Genomic DNA, 13,632 nt, shown 5'->3' on the forward strand with positions numbered 1-13,632 from the left:
GTACCTGTGTTTACCATAAATAACAGTCATCATGATGATTTTTTGGCTCTCTCCACACCATTGGAACACCAAATTTGAAGCTTTTTCTTTGTCCTTTGCTCCATTTTCGTAATAATTTGATACATGCTTTGCACACTATGTGTGGTGCCCAAAACTTGTCTTGGTCCCCAAGCATAACCCCAAAATAGGCAAAATACACTTTTTTTACGAAGTCTGTTATGTTTCTTCTATGTTTTGGCAGTGTGTATTCACCACAAATGTAACAGAATGAGTCTGGATCGTTAAGACAACTTCTTCTTGATGAGTTCATGCTTTTCACTGGAAAACAGACAACAACATAAAGTTAGTGCAAAAATCAAGCTATGAACAAACTTTTAGAACACTAATTAACACAAAACTATATTGAGAACTGCTCAGTTCAAGTACTAATCCAAAGAAATTAATGAGATGATGCGTCGCATTTACCAACAAGTGCTATAAATAAGATACCAAAAATCTCAAAAACTTGAGCCAATCTGGCAAAACTGATGACATATTCAGAATCAGCACCCCAAAAATACCCTAAATTCGATGAAATATCTTTGGCACCAAAAATGCTGTTGACCAGTGTTATTGATGCTCACATAACACCATTTGTAAAGAAGCTGAAGTGAAAAAGAGGATGGATTCTACAAATGGATAATGATCATTAACACAAGTGAAAATCCACAATAGACTACCTCAAAATGCGCAAGCTGATGGTTTTCCATTGGCCCTCACAGTCCCCTGATCTGACCATCATTATAAATCTGTGGTTAGACCTCAAAATAGCAGTGCATGCAAGACGACCCAGGAATCTCACAGAACTGGAATAATTTTCCAAGGAAGAATGGATGAAAATCCTTCAAACAAGAATTGAAAGACTCTTGTCTGGTTACAAAAAGCGTTTATAAGCTGTGATACTTTTAAAAGGGAATGCTACTAATTGCTAATTATGCAGGGTGCCCAAACTTTTGCATCTTTTTTTTCCTTTTTGTAATTTTTAAAATGTAAAAGATGAAAATATATAAGGGAGGAAATGTGTCATATTTAACGTTATCCCTTTTAGAGATGATTTCATCTTCAACTTGCTGTTACTGTTCACAATAACAGTAATTTTGACCAGAGATGCCCAACCTTTTACATGCCACTGTATGTAAGAAAATGATCACGTCACATTAAATCACTTTGTTGCTTTGCTGCAAATGTATACTAGTCTATTAGAAATTTTTCAATGGGCATGTTTGAAAAAAATATCCTCTCAATTTGCAGGCGACATTAATGAAGACTTGCTGTTCTGAACCTTTACTGAAAACGCTGAAGATTCTTCACGATGGACAATAGATTTCTGACATAAATGCAATTTCATGCAAGTAGCAATTAAAGGGGTATTCCAAATTGAGCAAACAGAGGTTATTTTTTCTATAAGAAAAAATTATCCAATTTCTAGTATACTCTCGGTATCTAATTTTGTGGTATTTCGGATCTGTGCTTGCATTCATCTATTGTAGAGTATAAGAGAAGAGAAACTCTTCCTGGCTTGGTCACAGATTACAGATTTGGTATTTGTGCTCATGTACTCACCTGATCTAGTTGTGCAGAGAGGCGCAACACTTGTAAAGGCTTGCAGGGATATTTTTGGGGAGGCTGCTGTTGCTGATCCCTTCTGGTTCTTCGATTGAGGTCCGGTGAATTAGGAAACTGTATTGGAGACAGGAAGGACTGAAGCTTTTTTCTCCAATTTGTTCTCAGGACAATTTCTACTTCTACCATTTTTGTTAAAAATAATCAACTTTTCTAAGCAAATTTTCTGTACATATTTTTTTCTTGAAATATCGTGCACAGTTTACCTTGCTGTCTTGTTTTTTCACCTGACAAATGACTCAGACTGTCTCTAATACGCCTAATGATCAGTAGGACAGATAAAGCTGCTTTTAAATGGAGAACTCGTCCTGAGAACCAGGGAGAAAATGTCGAGAGAGAAAAAAGACCCCATTCTTCCCTTTCTCTATACAACTTCAGTTACTTAATGGGAACGTTCATTGTTAACTTTCATTGCATAGAAATGTGTCCAGGTCATGTGATGGACAGCAGGTGCATGGCTACATATAACTATGGTACATTTCAGAGCTCTGGTAACGAGCCTTGCACCTACGTGCCCATCACATAACCAAGACAGAATTATAGTCACAAGAAATAGACACAAATTACAGCAAGCAAGAAAGTATTTTCATTATATATTTATTTTTAATTAAACCCCAAGCAATAGTCTGTAGAAATGTTATCCTTAAATACAGTATGTTACTGATATTCATTAGGAATTGTTTATTTATTAACATAATGTATGTCTTTGATGCCAAATTTCATATTAATAATGAATAAAATTGTGTTGGGATATCAATCCATTAATATATATTTGATTATTATATTCTTTGGGTGAAAATGACATCTTAATGTAGGTTTAGGATATTGATGCAGATTATTGAAATACACATTTTCCTTCATTATCAAGTATCTTAAGCTTTTCATTCTCTCCTGAAGAACTACAAGATTTTTGGAAACAGTCTTACAGTATATTTTGGTTATCAATGATCATACAAAAAAAGTGCCAAAGTTTTAAAGGAGTTGTCCGGGCTTCAAGTCTGCAGTCAATCTATGTGACTGCAGACTTGTGAATCCTCACAGCGTGCACAGTAAAATAATACGTTTGATATTTACATATTCATACTGACCTGGAGAATCATATTGACAGGTCAGTTTTAACCATAAAGTGAACATGGTAAATAAAAAAAACTAAACTATTGTGTAATTGCACTTTTTTGCAATTTCAACGCACTTGGAATTTTTGTTTCCGCTTGCATGGCTCACGTCCTCAACCTGGTGGTACAGCGTTTTCTCCGCCACTATCCTGGCCTGGGTGAGCTGCTCCAGAAAGCAGGTAAGCTGTCTGCTCATTTCCACCATTCGCACCTCTCTGGTCATCGACTTGCATCGATACAGAGGTCTTTCTCCATGCCAGTTATCAGGTTGATATGTGATGTGTCAACACGGTATAATGTTGGAGCGGCCCCCAATTGCAGGGCACCGGGGTACTCGGTACCGGGTCTCTCGGTTCTGGGGATGTCACGGTGGCCTGACCCGGTCCGTGGCCTTGCTAAGGGGCGCCCAATTAAAGATGTAGGTGATGGTGTAGGTTGCAGTAAATAACGAGGACACAGGGTTGCAGTCTCTTTACCTTTTTACTGAAGGCTTCGGCATCCGCAATCCAGAGCACTGTTAACAGGGCTGGCTGAGACCGGCCGGTCCGAAGGCACATCCAGAGTTCCCTTTGCAGGTGGAAATCAGTGGCCTTCCTACCAGCGCCTGTGTGTTGTAGTACCTCCCTGCTGAGCACCACGGGATAGTCCTCACAACTGTCATGTATGTTTCTGTTCTCTCTCTCTCCGTCCCCCAGATGATATGGATAGGACACACCCGTATGACGGGGTAGGCCTGGAGTTATTTTATAGGGACCCTAGAGGCGCCCCTCTCCCACAATTGCCTCCGTTGTCTTCATTAGGTGAAAAGGTGAGACAGCCAACCTAGAGTTAACTGCCCTGCCGTAGTTCAAAGTAATGCGTAGAGCCTATTACTTCCTCGGTGCTCCGGCCACCGGCTACGCACCTCAGAAGGATGTTGCCGATCTTGGGGCATGACTCCTTCTGGTTCTATCGCCTTTGTGCTGTGATCTCGTTTCTCACTTCTCCACAATATACTTCGCTTCGTGTCCTTTCTTAGGAGACTGCCGCTATGAGGTACAGGCACGGCTCCGTAACGAACTGTCCTGTGCTAGGCCGCTGTCAGGATCCCACCCCTGACAGGTCCTCTCCCGAACTCTCCCAGACCGCTTTCTTTTTAACTTTCTATCCAACCCCCAGTTTTACCCCTGTGTGAGGAGTGGCCTAGTAGATAGGACCTTTTGGCTCCCCCTGGCGGCCGGAGTGTGAAGTGTAATGTGTGACTGTGATACCTGGCAAGGTGAACTCTTTTAGTACAATCAGATGTACCATCACTCCCCCTGGCGGAAGAGCGACGTTACTGCAATGACCAGACTCTGGGGCGCTGCACTCCCCCCGTTAAATCCAGTACTCCCGGACTGGGAAAAGAAGAACAACAATACATGTTAGTAAAAGACATACAAAATTTTTGAAATGCTATGAACAAGTAAATGCTATGAACAAGTAAATATAACAGTGCTTCCCTTTATGGGAGGTGAGGACACTTGAACGTTGCGAAAGTTTTGGTCATGCACAGTTCATGACTCCCAGTTCAGTGGGTGCAAACTTGAAACAGCAGGGATCCCGGGTAAACAAAGGGATCCCTTTTGAAAGCTTTGGAGCAATTCACTGTCCATTACTCCATTGTCAATTTTAAATCTGTAACAAAGATATATACACAAACATTTTTAACCAAATAGCAGCTATCGTTAATATTTCCAAGTTTTGTAGCGAATTGGGGTTTGATTCTTAGTGCTACGTGTAGACCTCCGCAGTGCAGGGGTTGCTATTGACCTAACAGGGCCCGCTGCGCTTGCTATCGCTGGTGTAGTGCACTGTCTTCTAGCTACACTTCTAGTGAGTCTGGGTAGCACTGGTATGCTGGAGCTCTCAGGGCTACTGCTACTAATTGTGGGCATGGCAGATTCACCGATAGCAGAGGGAGGACTTGCCGGTTCAACTGTTGGCATGGCATCCTCTGGTGGGGTCTGCTGTGATTGCGGTTCCGGATGATCTGGCATTACATTTGGTTCTGGCGGTTTCAGCTGACGAAACGTTAAAACAGGTACCACAATGGCTTGGTTTATTTGAGTCCAAGACTGGGGAAAATTGCCAAGAACAGTGTGTATCATCTTCTCCTCTTCTACAGGTGGAGAGGTTCCTGGATCTGTTTCCCTCTCTCTCAACTTATCAGGGCATATTTTAAGGTGGTCTCCAGATATTGCTGTTGAGGTTTCTCCCCCATGTTTGCTGATGAGACAGACCTTCGTATTGTCAAAATCGGATGGCAGGATGGTATACGGTTCCGCTTCCCATTGGTCGTCAAGCTTGTGTAATCTCCTCTTTCATTTGAGTACTTGCTCACCGGGTGACAAGGGAATCGCAGGAGCATGCTGGTTGTAGTCCCTTTCTTGTTTTTGTCTGGCTTGGGTTAAACTTCTTTCCACGCATTCCTGTATTTGGAGGTACCTTTGCTGCCTTTCTGTATCCCAATCTGGATCTGGCAAGGTATCTTCGGGGGTTAGGACCCCCATATCTAGATCAACAGGTAACTTGCTAGATCTTCCTCGCATCAGGTACGCTGGAGTGCAGTTGGTGGAATTCACTGAGATAGGTCTTCAGTAAGTCGATTACCACTTGGTTCATCTTCTCACACATCCCGTTGGTTTGTGGATGGTACGGTGTGGTTCTGAACTTCTTACACCCGTACAGATTGCAGAACTCTTGGAACACCTCCGCTTCAAATGCTGGCCCTTGATCAGTCAGTACCTTCTCCGGGTACCCATGTGGTCTACAGAAGTACTGCTGGAAGGTTTTGGCGGCCGTCCTGGCCGTCAGATCTTTGACAGGCACAACTACCAGGAATCTAGAGTAGTGGTCCACGATGGTAAGAGCGTAGACATAGCCTGACCGGCTAGGTGTTAGCTTCACATGATCTAGTGCGACCAGTTCGAGCGGCCATTTGGTGATGATAGGCTGTAAGGGAGCCCGTTGGCTGTCACGGTCCTTCCTGCGTAGGCTACATGGGCCACACTCTCGACACCACTTTTTGATGATTTTCTTCATGCCAATCCAGTAGAACCTCCAACGGAGTAGTCTCTCCAACTTCCTCCATCCGAAGTGTCCTGCCCCATCGTGGTACGCTCCCAGAACCATTGGCACATCTTGCCTTGGGACCACTATCTGCCATACCAATTCATGAGTGCGTGGGTCGATGCTTCTTCGGCACAGCTTACCATCGTGAATAAACAGTTTGCTGTCCCCTTCCACAGCTGTTGTGTCTCTTGTGGATCATCTGGGCCGGGATGCAAACCTGCCTGCTTCAGGAGCTCTTTCACCCGACGGACCGCGGGGTCACCATCCTGGGTCTCTGCCCATCTGTAGTGGGGCAGGGGATTCAGTGTGGCATCCTGCTTGTTCTTGCGCCTGTTCTCCACATGATGGGAACACTGGGTGGCCTTGGGGCGATGGAAAGCAGGCAGCTCTACCTCTTCAAGTGCCTCCAGGTCTTCTCCCATTTCTGGCAAGTTGGGCATCCGGGACAATGCATCGGCATTTGTATTCTTGAGCCCTGCCCGGTACTTGATGGTGAAGTCGTAATTGGACAACCGGGCCATCCATCGCTATTTTAAGGCGCCAAGTTTTGCTGTGTCCAAATGTGTGAGATTATTATTATACGTGAAGACGGTGAATTTTGCTGAGGCCAGGTAGTGCTTGAACCTCTCTGTCACTGCCCAAACGATGGCGAGGAATTCCAGCTTAAAGGAACTGTAGTTGTCAGGGTTCCTTTCAGTGGGGCGAAGTTTCCTGCTGGCGTAAGCGATTACTCTCTCTTTGCCTTTCTGGACCTGGGACAACACGGCTACTAAGTCCCACGTTGCTGGCATCCGTATACAGCACAAACGGTTGGTCATATTCAGGGTACCTCTTCTCCCATCAGCGCCAACTTTAAACAAGTGAAAGATCCCTCCAGTCCATCGTTCCAATCAAATGGGGTATTCTTACCCTTGGTTTTCTTGGATTGGCCCACCAACAGGTCTTGCAATGGCGCGGCCTTCTTGGTGAAGTCCTTGATAAACCTCCTGTAGTAGCCTACCAACCCGAGGAATTGCCGGACTCGGACTTCATGGAGGTTGCCGGGCTTCGGCCAGTCTTTGATCACAGTGACCTTGTCAGGGTCTGGGGCCACCCCTTCGGCACTCACTACATGGCCCAGGTACTGCACCTTGGGATTTAGCAGATGGCATTTGGACGGTTTTACCTTTAGGCCAAAGTTGGACAGGGCTTCGAACACCTCGGCCAGGTGCTTCAGATGGTCCTCCTAAGTCTGGGAGAAGACGATGATGTCATCCAGGTATAGCAACACGGTTTCAAAGTTCTTGTGCCCCAGACAGCACTCCATCATCCTCTGGAACGTTCCCGGGGCTTTGCACAATCCGAAGGGCATGTAGTTGAATTCGCAGAGACCCATCGGCATCATGAAGGCCGTCTTTTCCTTGTCCGCCTCTGCCACGGGAACCTGCCAGTACCCACTGGTGAGATCCAAGGTAGAGAAGCAGTTAGCAGATTTTAAAGCAGCCAAGGACTCCTCTATCCTGGGCAGTGGGTATGCATCCTTATGTGTAATGCGATTTAGCTGCCTATAATCAACACACATCCTCATTGTGCCATCCATTTTCCTGACGAGGACTAATGGAGCTGCCCAGGGGCTACAACTGTCTCTCACTACCCCAGCCTCCTTCATCTCTCGCAACATGTCTTTGGCACACTGATAATGAGCTGGGGGTACAGGACGGTATCTCTCCTTTATGGGTGGATGATCTCCTGTGGGGATAAGATGTCGAATCCCTTTTACCTGCCCAAAATCTAGGGGGTGCTTGCTGAATACCCACTCATACTTATGAACCACTCTGTAGGCCCCCTGTTTCTGGTGTGATGGGGTGGAGTCAGTGCCCACGTGCAATTCCTGACACCAATCTCTCGGTTGCCCTGCGGAGCCGTTGTTCTCCGTCGGATTGGACGGGACCAAGGGTCCTGGTGCCTGTATCACACTATTATCAACAGTAAACAGTTTGGCAAGTATAGCATACTTGGTTAGATGGACTTCCTCTTCCCCACAGTTAAGAACACGTACTGACACCCTCCCCTTGTGGACTTCAACCACCCCTCTGGCTGTCAGGAGGGTAGGCCTATTATCTGAATATACAGGCTCTACCATGGCCTTAGTAGTCCTGGCCCCTGAGGCCTATTGCTGCCCGACACCATATTAGCATTTCACTCCTGGGGGGTATCGCAATGGGGTTCGAATCACTCACTGTGACACGGCCAATTTCACCACCAGTCAGCTCTACCTGTTGTCTCTGCATCAGAGCTCTGATTTCTTTCTGCAGGGCACGTTGTTCACTGTAACCAGCTGTCTCCGCTACCTGCTGTAACAAGACAATAACCTCTGCAAGACAATTTTCTATGACATTAGTACCAATGGTCATCATGGGGTTACAATCCCTTGGGCCTCCAATTCTACCCGCCCCACTTTAATGGTGACCTCTTTGTACCCCACTTGTGGCAATGGCTGATCATTACTGGCTATTATGGTGAAATCATCATCAGGGCCACGAGTAATATCGGTGTCCTCCCAATAACGTTTATAAAGAATGTAAGGCATAGTCGTCACCTGAGAACCGGTGTCCAGCAAAGCGTTCATGGGGATACCGTCGATCACGATGGGAAGAACTGGTCGCCCTCCAATGTATTTGGCTCTCCAATTTTGCGGGCCTGGTCATCCTACTCCTGGGGGTTGGCCCTCTGCCCCAGTGGTTGCTCGTTTAAATGACAGTACCTTGCAAGATGGCCCACCTGGTGGCAGCGGCGGCAGGTAGGTCGTCCGTCCCGATGAAAGCGATCGTCGTCTCTGCCTCTGGTCGGCGGAATCCTCCTCTGTCGCTGCCAGGGGACATCCTCAAGTCTGGAAGCCAGCTGGATCTTCTCCTTGGGAGCCTCCTGTAGGGACTATACGGTCCGAGCTAGGGCAGCAACGCTCTTGGTCAGATCCTGCATCTGGAGGCGTAGTCCTGCAGGGGAATCGTCTTCCAGGATCTGGGCATCGGCCTCAGCGGCAACTGGAGCATCTGGCGCCACCTCCTGGTGGTACGTGAGAGCTTGACACCTAGGAAGTACTGCACGGCTGGGCTGTCGCTCCTGTAGCACCTGGATGGCTTTATCTTTAAATTGCGCGAAAGTCAGGTCTGGATTCTGCATGGCCAGGAAGTGCAGTTGGGCCCTTTGGTGACTGCACAGGAGCCCCTCAATGAACCGCTCCTTTAGGAGTTTATCCTCATCTTGCATGCTGTTTGGGTCATTCTGCTTGATGGCCCGCAACGCCTCCTGGAGATTAAGGGCATAGTCCCGTAAGCTATCCTACGGCCTCTGCTTGCACCCATAGAACGTCAATTTAATTTCCGTAGCGGTGCGGGTGTCAAAGGTGGCTTTAAGCTTTGCGAAGACCTGTTGCGCAGTTCTCTTATCCACAGCGGGCCAGGACTTCACTTCCCTCAGAGCCGCTCCAAAGAGTTGGCCTGTTATCATATGAACTTTCTGAGCTTCTGTCAGGGGCTAAAACTCAAGCAGGCTGCAGATCCCTTCTTTAAAGTCAGTTAATGTATGTGATTCTCCAGAGTATCACGGGAGCCAGGCTGCTCCAGGTAGGTATGGCATGGAGAAGGGCATTATGGCCGCCATAGCCGTGGCAGTATTCGGCTGGCTGATGGGGGCTGCAAGCTCTGCGGGACCCGACGGTGGTACAAGGCCCGCGGCTGCGCCTACTGCAAGGCCCGGAGGTGTCTCTGAGTCTGCGGCTGCGACCGACGCCACCTCTCCTCCCGGATCAGACATGGCCGCTCCTCCCCTCTCCTAACCTGGTGGAAGTGGGGTTCCTCTTCCAGAATCGGCACCTCACCGCGCCTTCTTGCCTCGCGCTCTTTTCGGCCGGCTCCGCCCACAAAGCTATGGTGGATTTTGGCGGCAAATAGCAATACACAGTCTTTGCAATAAATCACGATTCAAGCACAATTCAGTCACAGTTCCAAGGCACACATGACCTGATTTTCAGGCTTAAGTAGATCCTGTTCGTGATGCCAAGTTGGAGCGGCCCCCAAACGCAGGGCAGCGGGGTACTTGGTACCGGGTCTCTCTGTTCTGGGGATGTCACCGTGGCCTGACCCGGTCCGTGGCCTTGCTAAGGGGCGCCCAATTAAAGATGTAGGTGACGGTGTAGGTCGCCGTAACTAACGAGGACACAGGGTTGCAATCTCTTTACCTTTTTACTGAAGGCTTCGGCATCCGCAATCCAGAGCACTGCTAGCAGGGCTGGCTGAGACCGGCCAGTCCGAAGGCACATCCAGAGTTCCCTTTGCAGGTGGAGATCAGTGGCCTTCCTACCAGCGCCTGTGTGTTGTAGTACCTCCCTGCTGAGCACCACGGGATAGTCCTCACAACTGTCGTGTATGTTTCTGTTCTCTCTCTCTCTCCGTCCCCCAAATGATATGGATAGGACGCACCCGTATGACGGGGTAGGCCTGGAGTTATTTTATAGGGACCCTAGAGGCGCCCCTCTCCCACAATTGCCTCCGTTGTCTTCATTAGGTGAAAAGGTGAGACAGCCAACCTAGAGTTAACTGCCCTGCCGTAGTTCAAAGTAATGCGTAGAGCCTATTACTTCCTCGGTGCTCCGGCCACCGGCTACGCGCCTCAGAAGGATGTTGCCGATCTTGGGGCACGACTCCTTCTGGTTCTATCGCCTTTGTGCTGTGATCTCGTTTCTCACTTCTCCACAATATACTTCGCTTCGTGTCCTTTCTTAGGAGACTGCCGCTATGAGGTACAGGCACGGCTCCGTAATGATCTGTCCTGTGCTAGGCCGCTGTCAGGATCCCATCCCTGACAGGTCCTCTCCCGAACTCTCCCAGACCGCTTTCTTTTTAACTTTCTATCCAACCCCCAGTTTTACCCCTGTGTGAGGAGTGGCTTAGTAGATAGGACCTTTTGGCTCCCCCTGGCGGCCGGAGTGTGAAGTGTAATGTGTGACTGTGATACCTGGCAAGGTGAACTCTTTTAGTACAATCAGACGTACCATCACTCCCCCTGGCGGAAGAGCGACGTTACTGCAACGACCAGACGCTGCAATTCCACTCTGCACATGTTGCAGCGACTGTGGCTGCAGCAACGAGTCCTCATTCAGTATGTCATGTCGTATAGCCTGGGCAAACGCAGTATGGACGTGGCGCACATCACGTTTACAGAGTGGGCACAGATTAAGGATCTCTGCACAGTTTAGAAATGGCTACTAAGATCATTAGCGCTGACGACGCCATCATCAGCATCATTATTCCGGTCATCTTTATGCTGGAGCAGACATTGAATAGCCTGCGGGAGGAGATGGTGGTCTCACAAGAAGAGGAGGAAGCAGAGGAGGATGCGGAAGGGATAATATTGTCTTTAAGTTCAAGACTGTCGTCACACTGGTGGGTGCCAAGGGAGGTCTGGATTACAGCGATCTTGGGGGGCTGGTGAAAGCAGACAAACTGTTATTGAAGGTGCAAGATCCGAGGAACAAATGGAGGAGGAAGAGGTGATGGGTGAGCAACTGTCAGATGAAGAGGATAATCCTCCCCTCTCAGTTGTTCATGGTTGGCAGGAGGGGAAGGAGGAAATTAGCCTCATTGTTACCCAGACACCAGCATATGAGTGCCTTTTTGCTGCACTATCTGCAATATGATCCCCGTAGAGTTATGATTAGGAGTAATGCTGACTACTGGGTTGCCACTCTGTTAGATCCACATTATAAAACCAAATTTTGCCAGATGATTCCCACCCTGGAAAGGGACCCATGAATGCTGGAGTATCGAAACACGCTTTACACAACCTTAAGAGAGCTTTTCCCCAAGACAGCAGTGAAGCACACAGTTCGCATCGCAGCTCTAGACTTCCAACCTCCGGCACATCAATTTGTCAACGTCAAACATTAGCAGCAGCAGTGGTGTAAGTTGAAGAAGCAATTTCTGTGAGTCCTTTGACACTTTTTTTTAGACCAACTTGGGCACCAGCATACCAGAGTCCAAGTCTTACACATGGTGAATGAATGGACAGGATAGTGCAGGAGTATCTAGAACTGTATATAAATACCATCAAGGAGGGTTTGGAAACTTTCACATTTTGGTTTTGCAAAATGGATGAGTGGCCTGAGCTCACCTCACACGCCTTGGAGGTTTTATCATGCCGGCAGCCAGCGTTCTCTCAGAACATGTCTTCAGCACTGCTGGTGGTGTCCTGACAGATAAGCGCAGCGGGCAGTCGCCTGAAAGTGTTGACCGCCGAACTTTCATGAAGATGAACAAGTCATGGATCTCCAAGGACTTTTGCACCCCAATCGCAGACTGTACAGACTAGGTGATATTGCATTTTTTAGTGTGATGCATTAATGTCACGTAACTGCACGCTGTGATATTTTTAGTGTGGCTTCTGTGCCTGCTGTGGCTGCTACTGATGCTCATGTTAACACAAATTTGTGGAAATGTGAACAGTTCTGGTTGGTCTACATTTGCTGGGTTAGCTGTAGTGGAAGACGTCTCGGTCCCAATTATTCTATTTCTATTCTCTTGACAGTTACTCCACTTCGGTGGTGTCAGGCTACATTTAGGTTACATTTTTAAAATGTAAGCACTCTGGTTGGGTGTCCATCTGCTGGATTGGGTGTAGTGGAAGGCCTGTTGGTCCCTATTATACTATCTATACTGTGGTGAAATTGATGCCACTTTGGTGGTGTCTGCCACTAATTTTTGGAAATGTTAACACTCCTGGTTGGGTGTCAATCTGTTGGATTGGGTGTAGTGGAAGACCTGTCGGTCCCTATTATACTATCCAGAGGCGTAGCAAGGGTTTTGGTTCAGGGGGGCAAAGCTTCTGAGTGGGCCCCTAAGGCCTCTTTCACACTTCCGTCTTTCAGCTCCCGTCGAGATATGTCGATTTTTGAGAATGCAGGATCCTGCATTTTCTCATAGACTTGTATTAGCGAAGGCTTGTGACGGATGGCCATCCATTTCATCTGTCGTGCACTGGATCCTGCTTAAAAAAACGGTCTGTCGGGCAGAGAAAATGTTCAGAGGAATGTTTTTTCTGCACATCAGAAAATCGGTCAGCGACGCATCCTGCACTGCCCGTCACTGGCTACAATGGAAGCCTATGGGCGAAGGATGCGTCGCTGACTGTGAAAAGCAGGAATCCAGCGACGGGTCCCGTCTTTTCAAACTGAGCATGCTCGCTCTCTTTCTTTTTTTTACTATTGATGTAGCCAGATTTCGCAATGTAACGCTGCACGGGACGCCGGTAGGTGAGAATATTGCGATTTTTTAATTTTTTTTAATTATTTTTAACCTGGTTTGTGTTGTGTATGCGTTTTTGCAGGGTAGACGCATACACAACAGGTGCACATAGCCTCGACGGGTCCGTCAGAAAAACGGGCCCAGTGCACCCGTTTTTTACAATCTGCACAGGATCCGTCTTTTCAATATTTTGACGGATCCTGTGCAGATTGTAAAAACGGAAGTGTGAAAGAAGCCTTCATACTGCCTGCCCTAGGAGCAGGAGGCATCGCACAGTCTGATGCTGCCACCTACTGGGCACAATAAGTATCTCTCCTCTAAAGCAAGCAAAATATAATTATAATTACCGTATATTATAATTATTAATAAAGATTTCTGAGACCAGGGCTGTAACCCCCTCAAAATGGTAACTCCTCACAGCCGAGTACTAGTACAACTTGAAATTGTGGTGGAGGCTCTTGCTATGTCCTTAGTGTTGATGA

At 47.3% G+C, this 13,632-nt stretch overlaps 2 protein-coding genes across 2 annotated transcripts in view; one reads left to right on the forward strand and one right to left on the reverse strand.

Annotated features, from left to right (window-relative positions):
* Positions 1–1,616, forward strand: part of SPARCL1 (SPARC like 1) — a 29,688-nt gene extending 28,072 nt beyond the window's left edge. The window contains exon 12 of the mRNA XM_077261526.1: positions 1,291–1,616. Within this exon, the coding sequence (XP_077117641.1) occupies positions 1,291–1,319 (29 nt within the window). The 3' untranslated portion in view covers positions 1,320–1,616. The remainder of the gene's footprint in view (positions 1–1,290) is intronic.
* LOC143774074 (uncharacterized) overlaps positions 1–2,230 on the reverse strand; it is a 133,336-nt gene extending 131,106 nt beyond the window's left edge. The window contains exons 1-2 of the mRNA XM_077261407.1: positions 1,869–2,230; positions 1,603–1,719 (exon numbers count right to left, since the gene is read on the reverse strand). The gene's annotated coding sequence lies outside the window, so the exon portion shown is untranslated. The remainder of the gene's footprint in view (positions 1–1,602; positions 1,720–1,868) is intronic.
* Positions 2,231–13,632: the final 11,402 nt, after the last annotated feature.

This window comes from Ranitomeya variabilis, chromosome 1 (assembly GCF_051348905.1).
Source record: "Ranitomeya variabilis isolate aRanVar5 chromosome 1, aRanVar5.hap1, whole genome shotgun sequence".
Taxonomy (NCBI): domain Eukaryota; kingdom Metazoa; phylum Chordata; class Amphibia; order Anura; family Dendrobatidae; genus Ranitomeya; species Ranitomeya variabilis.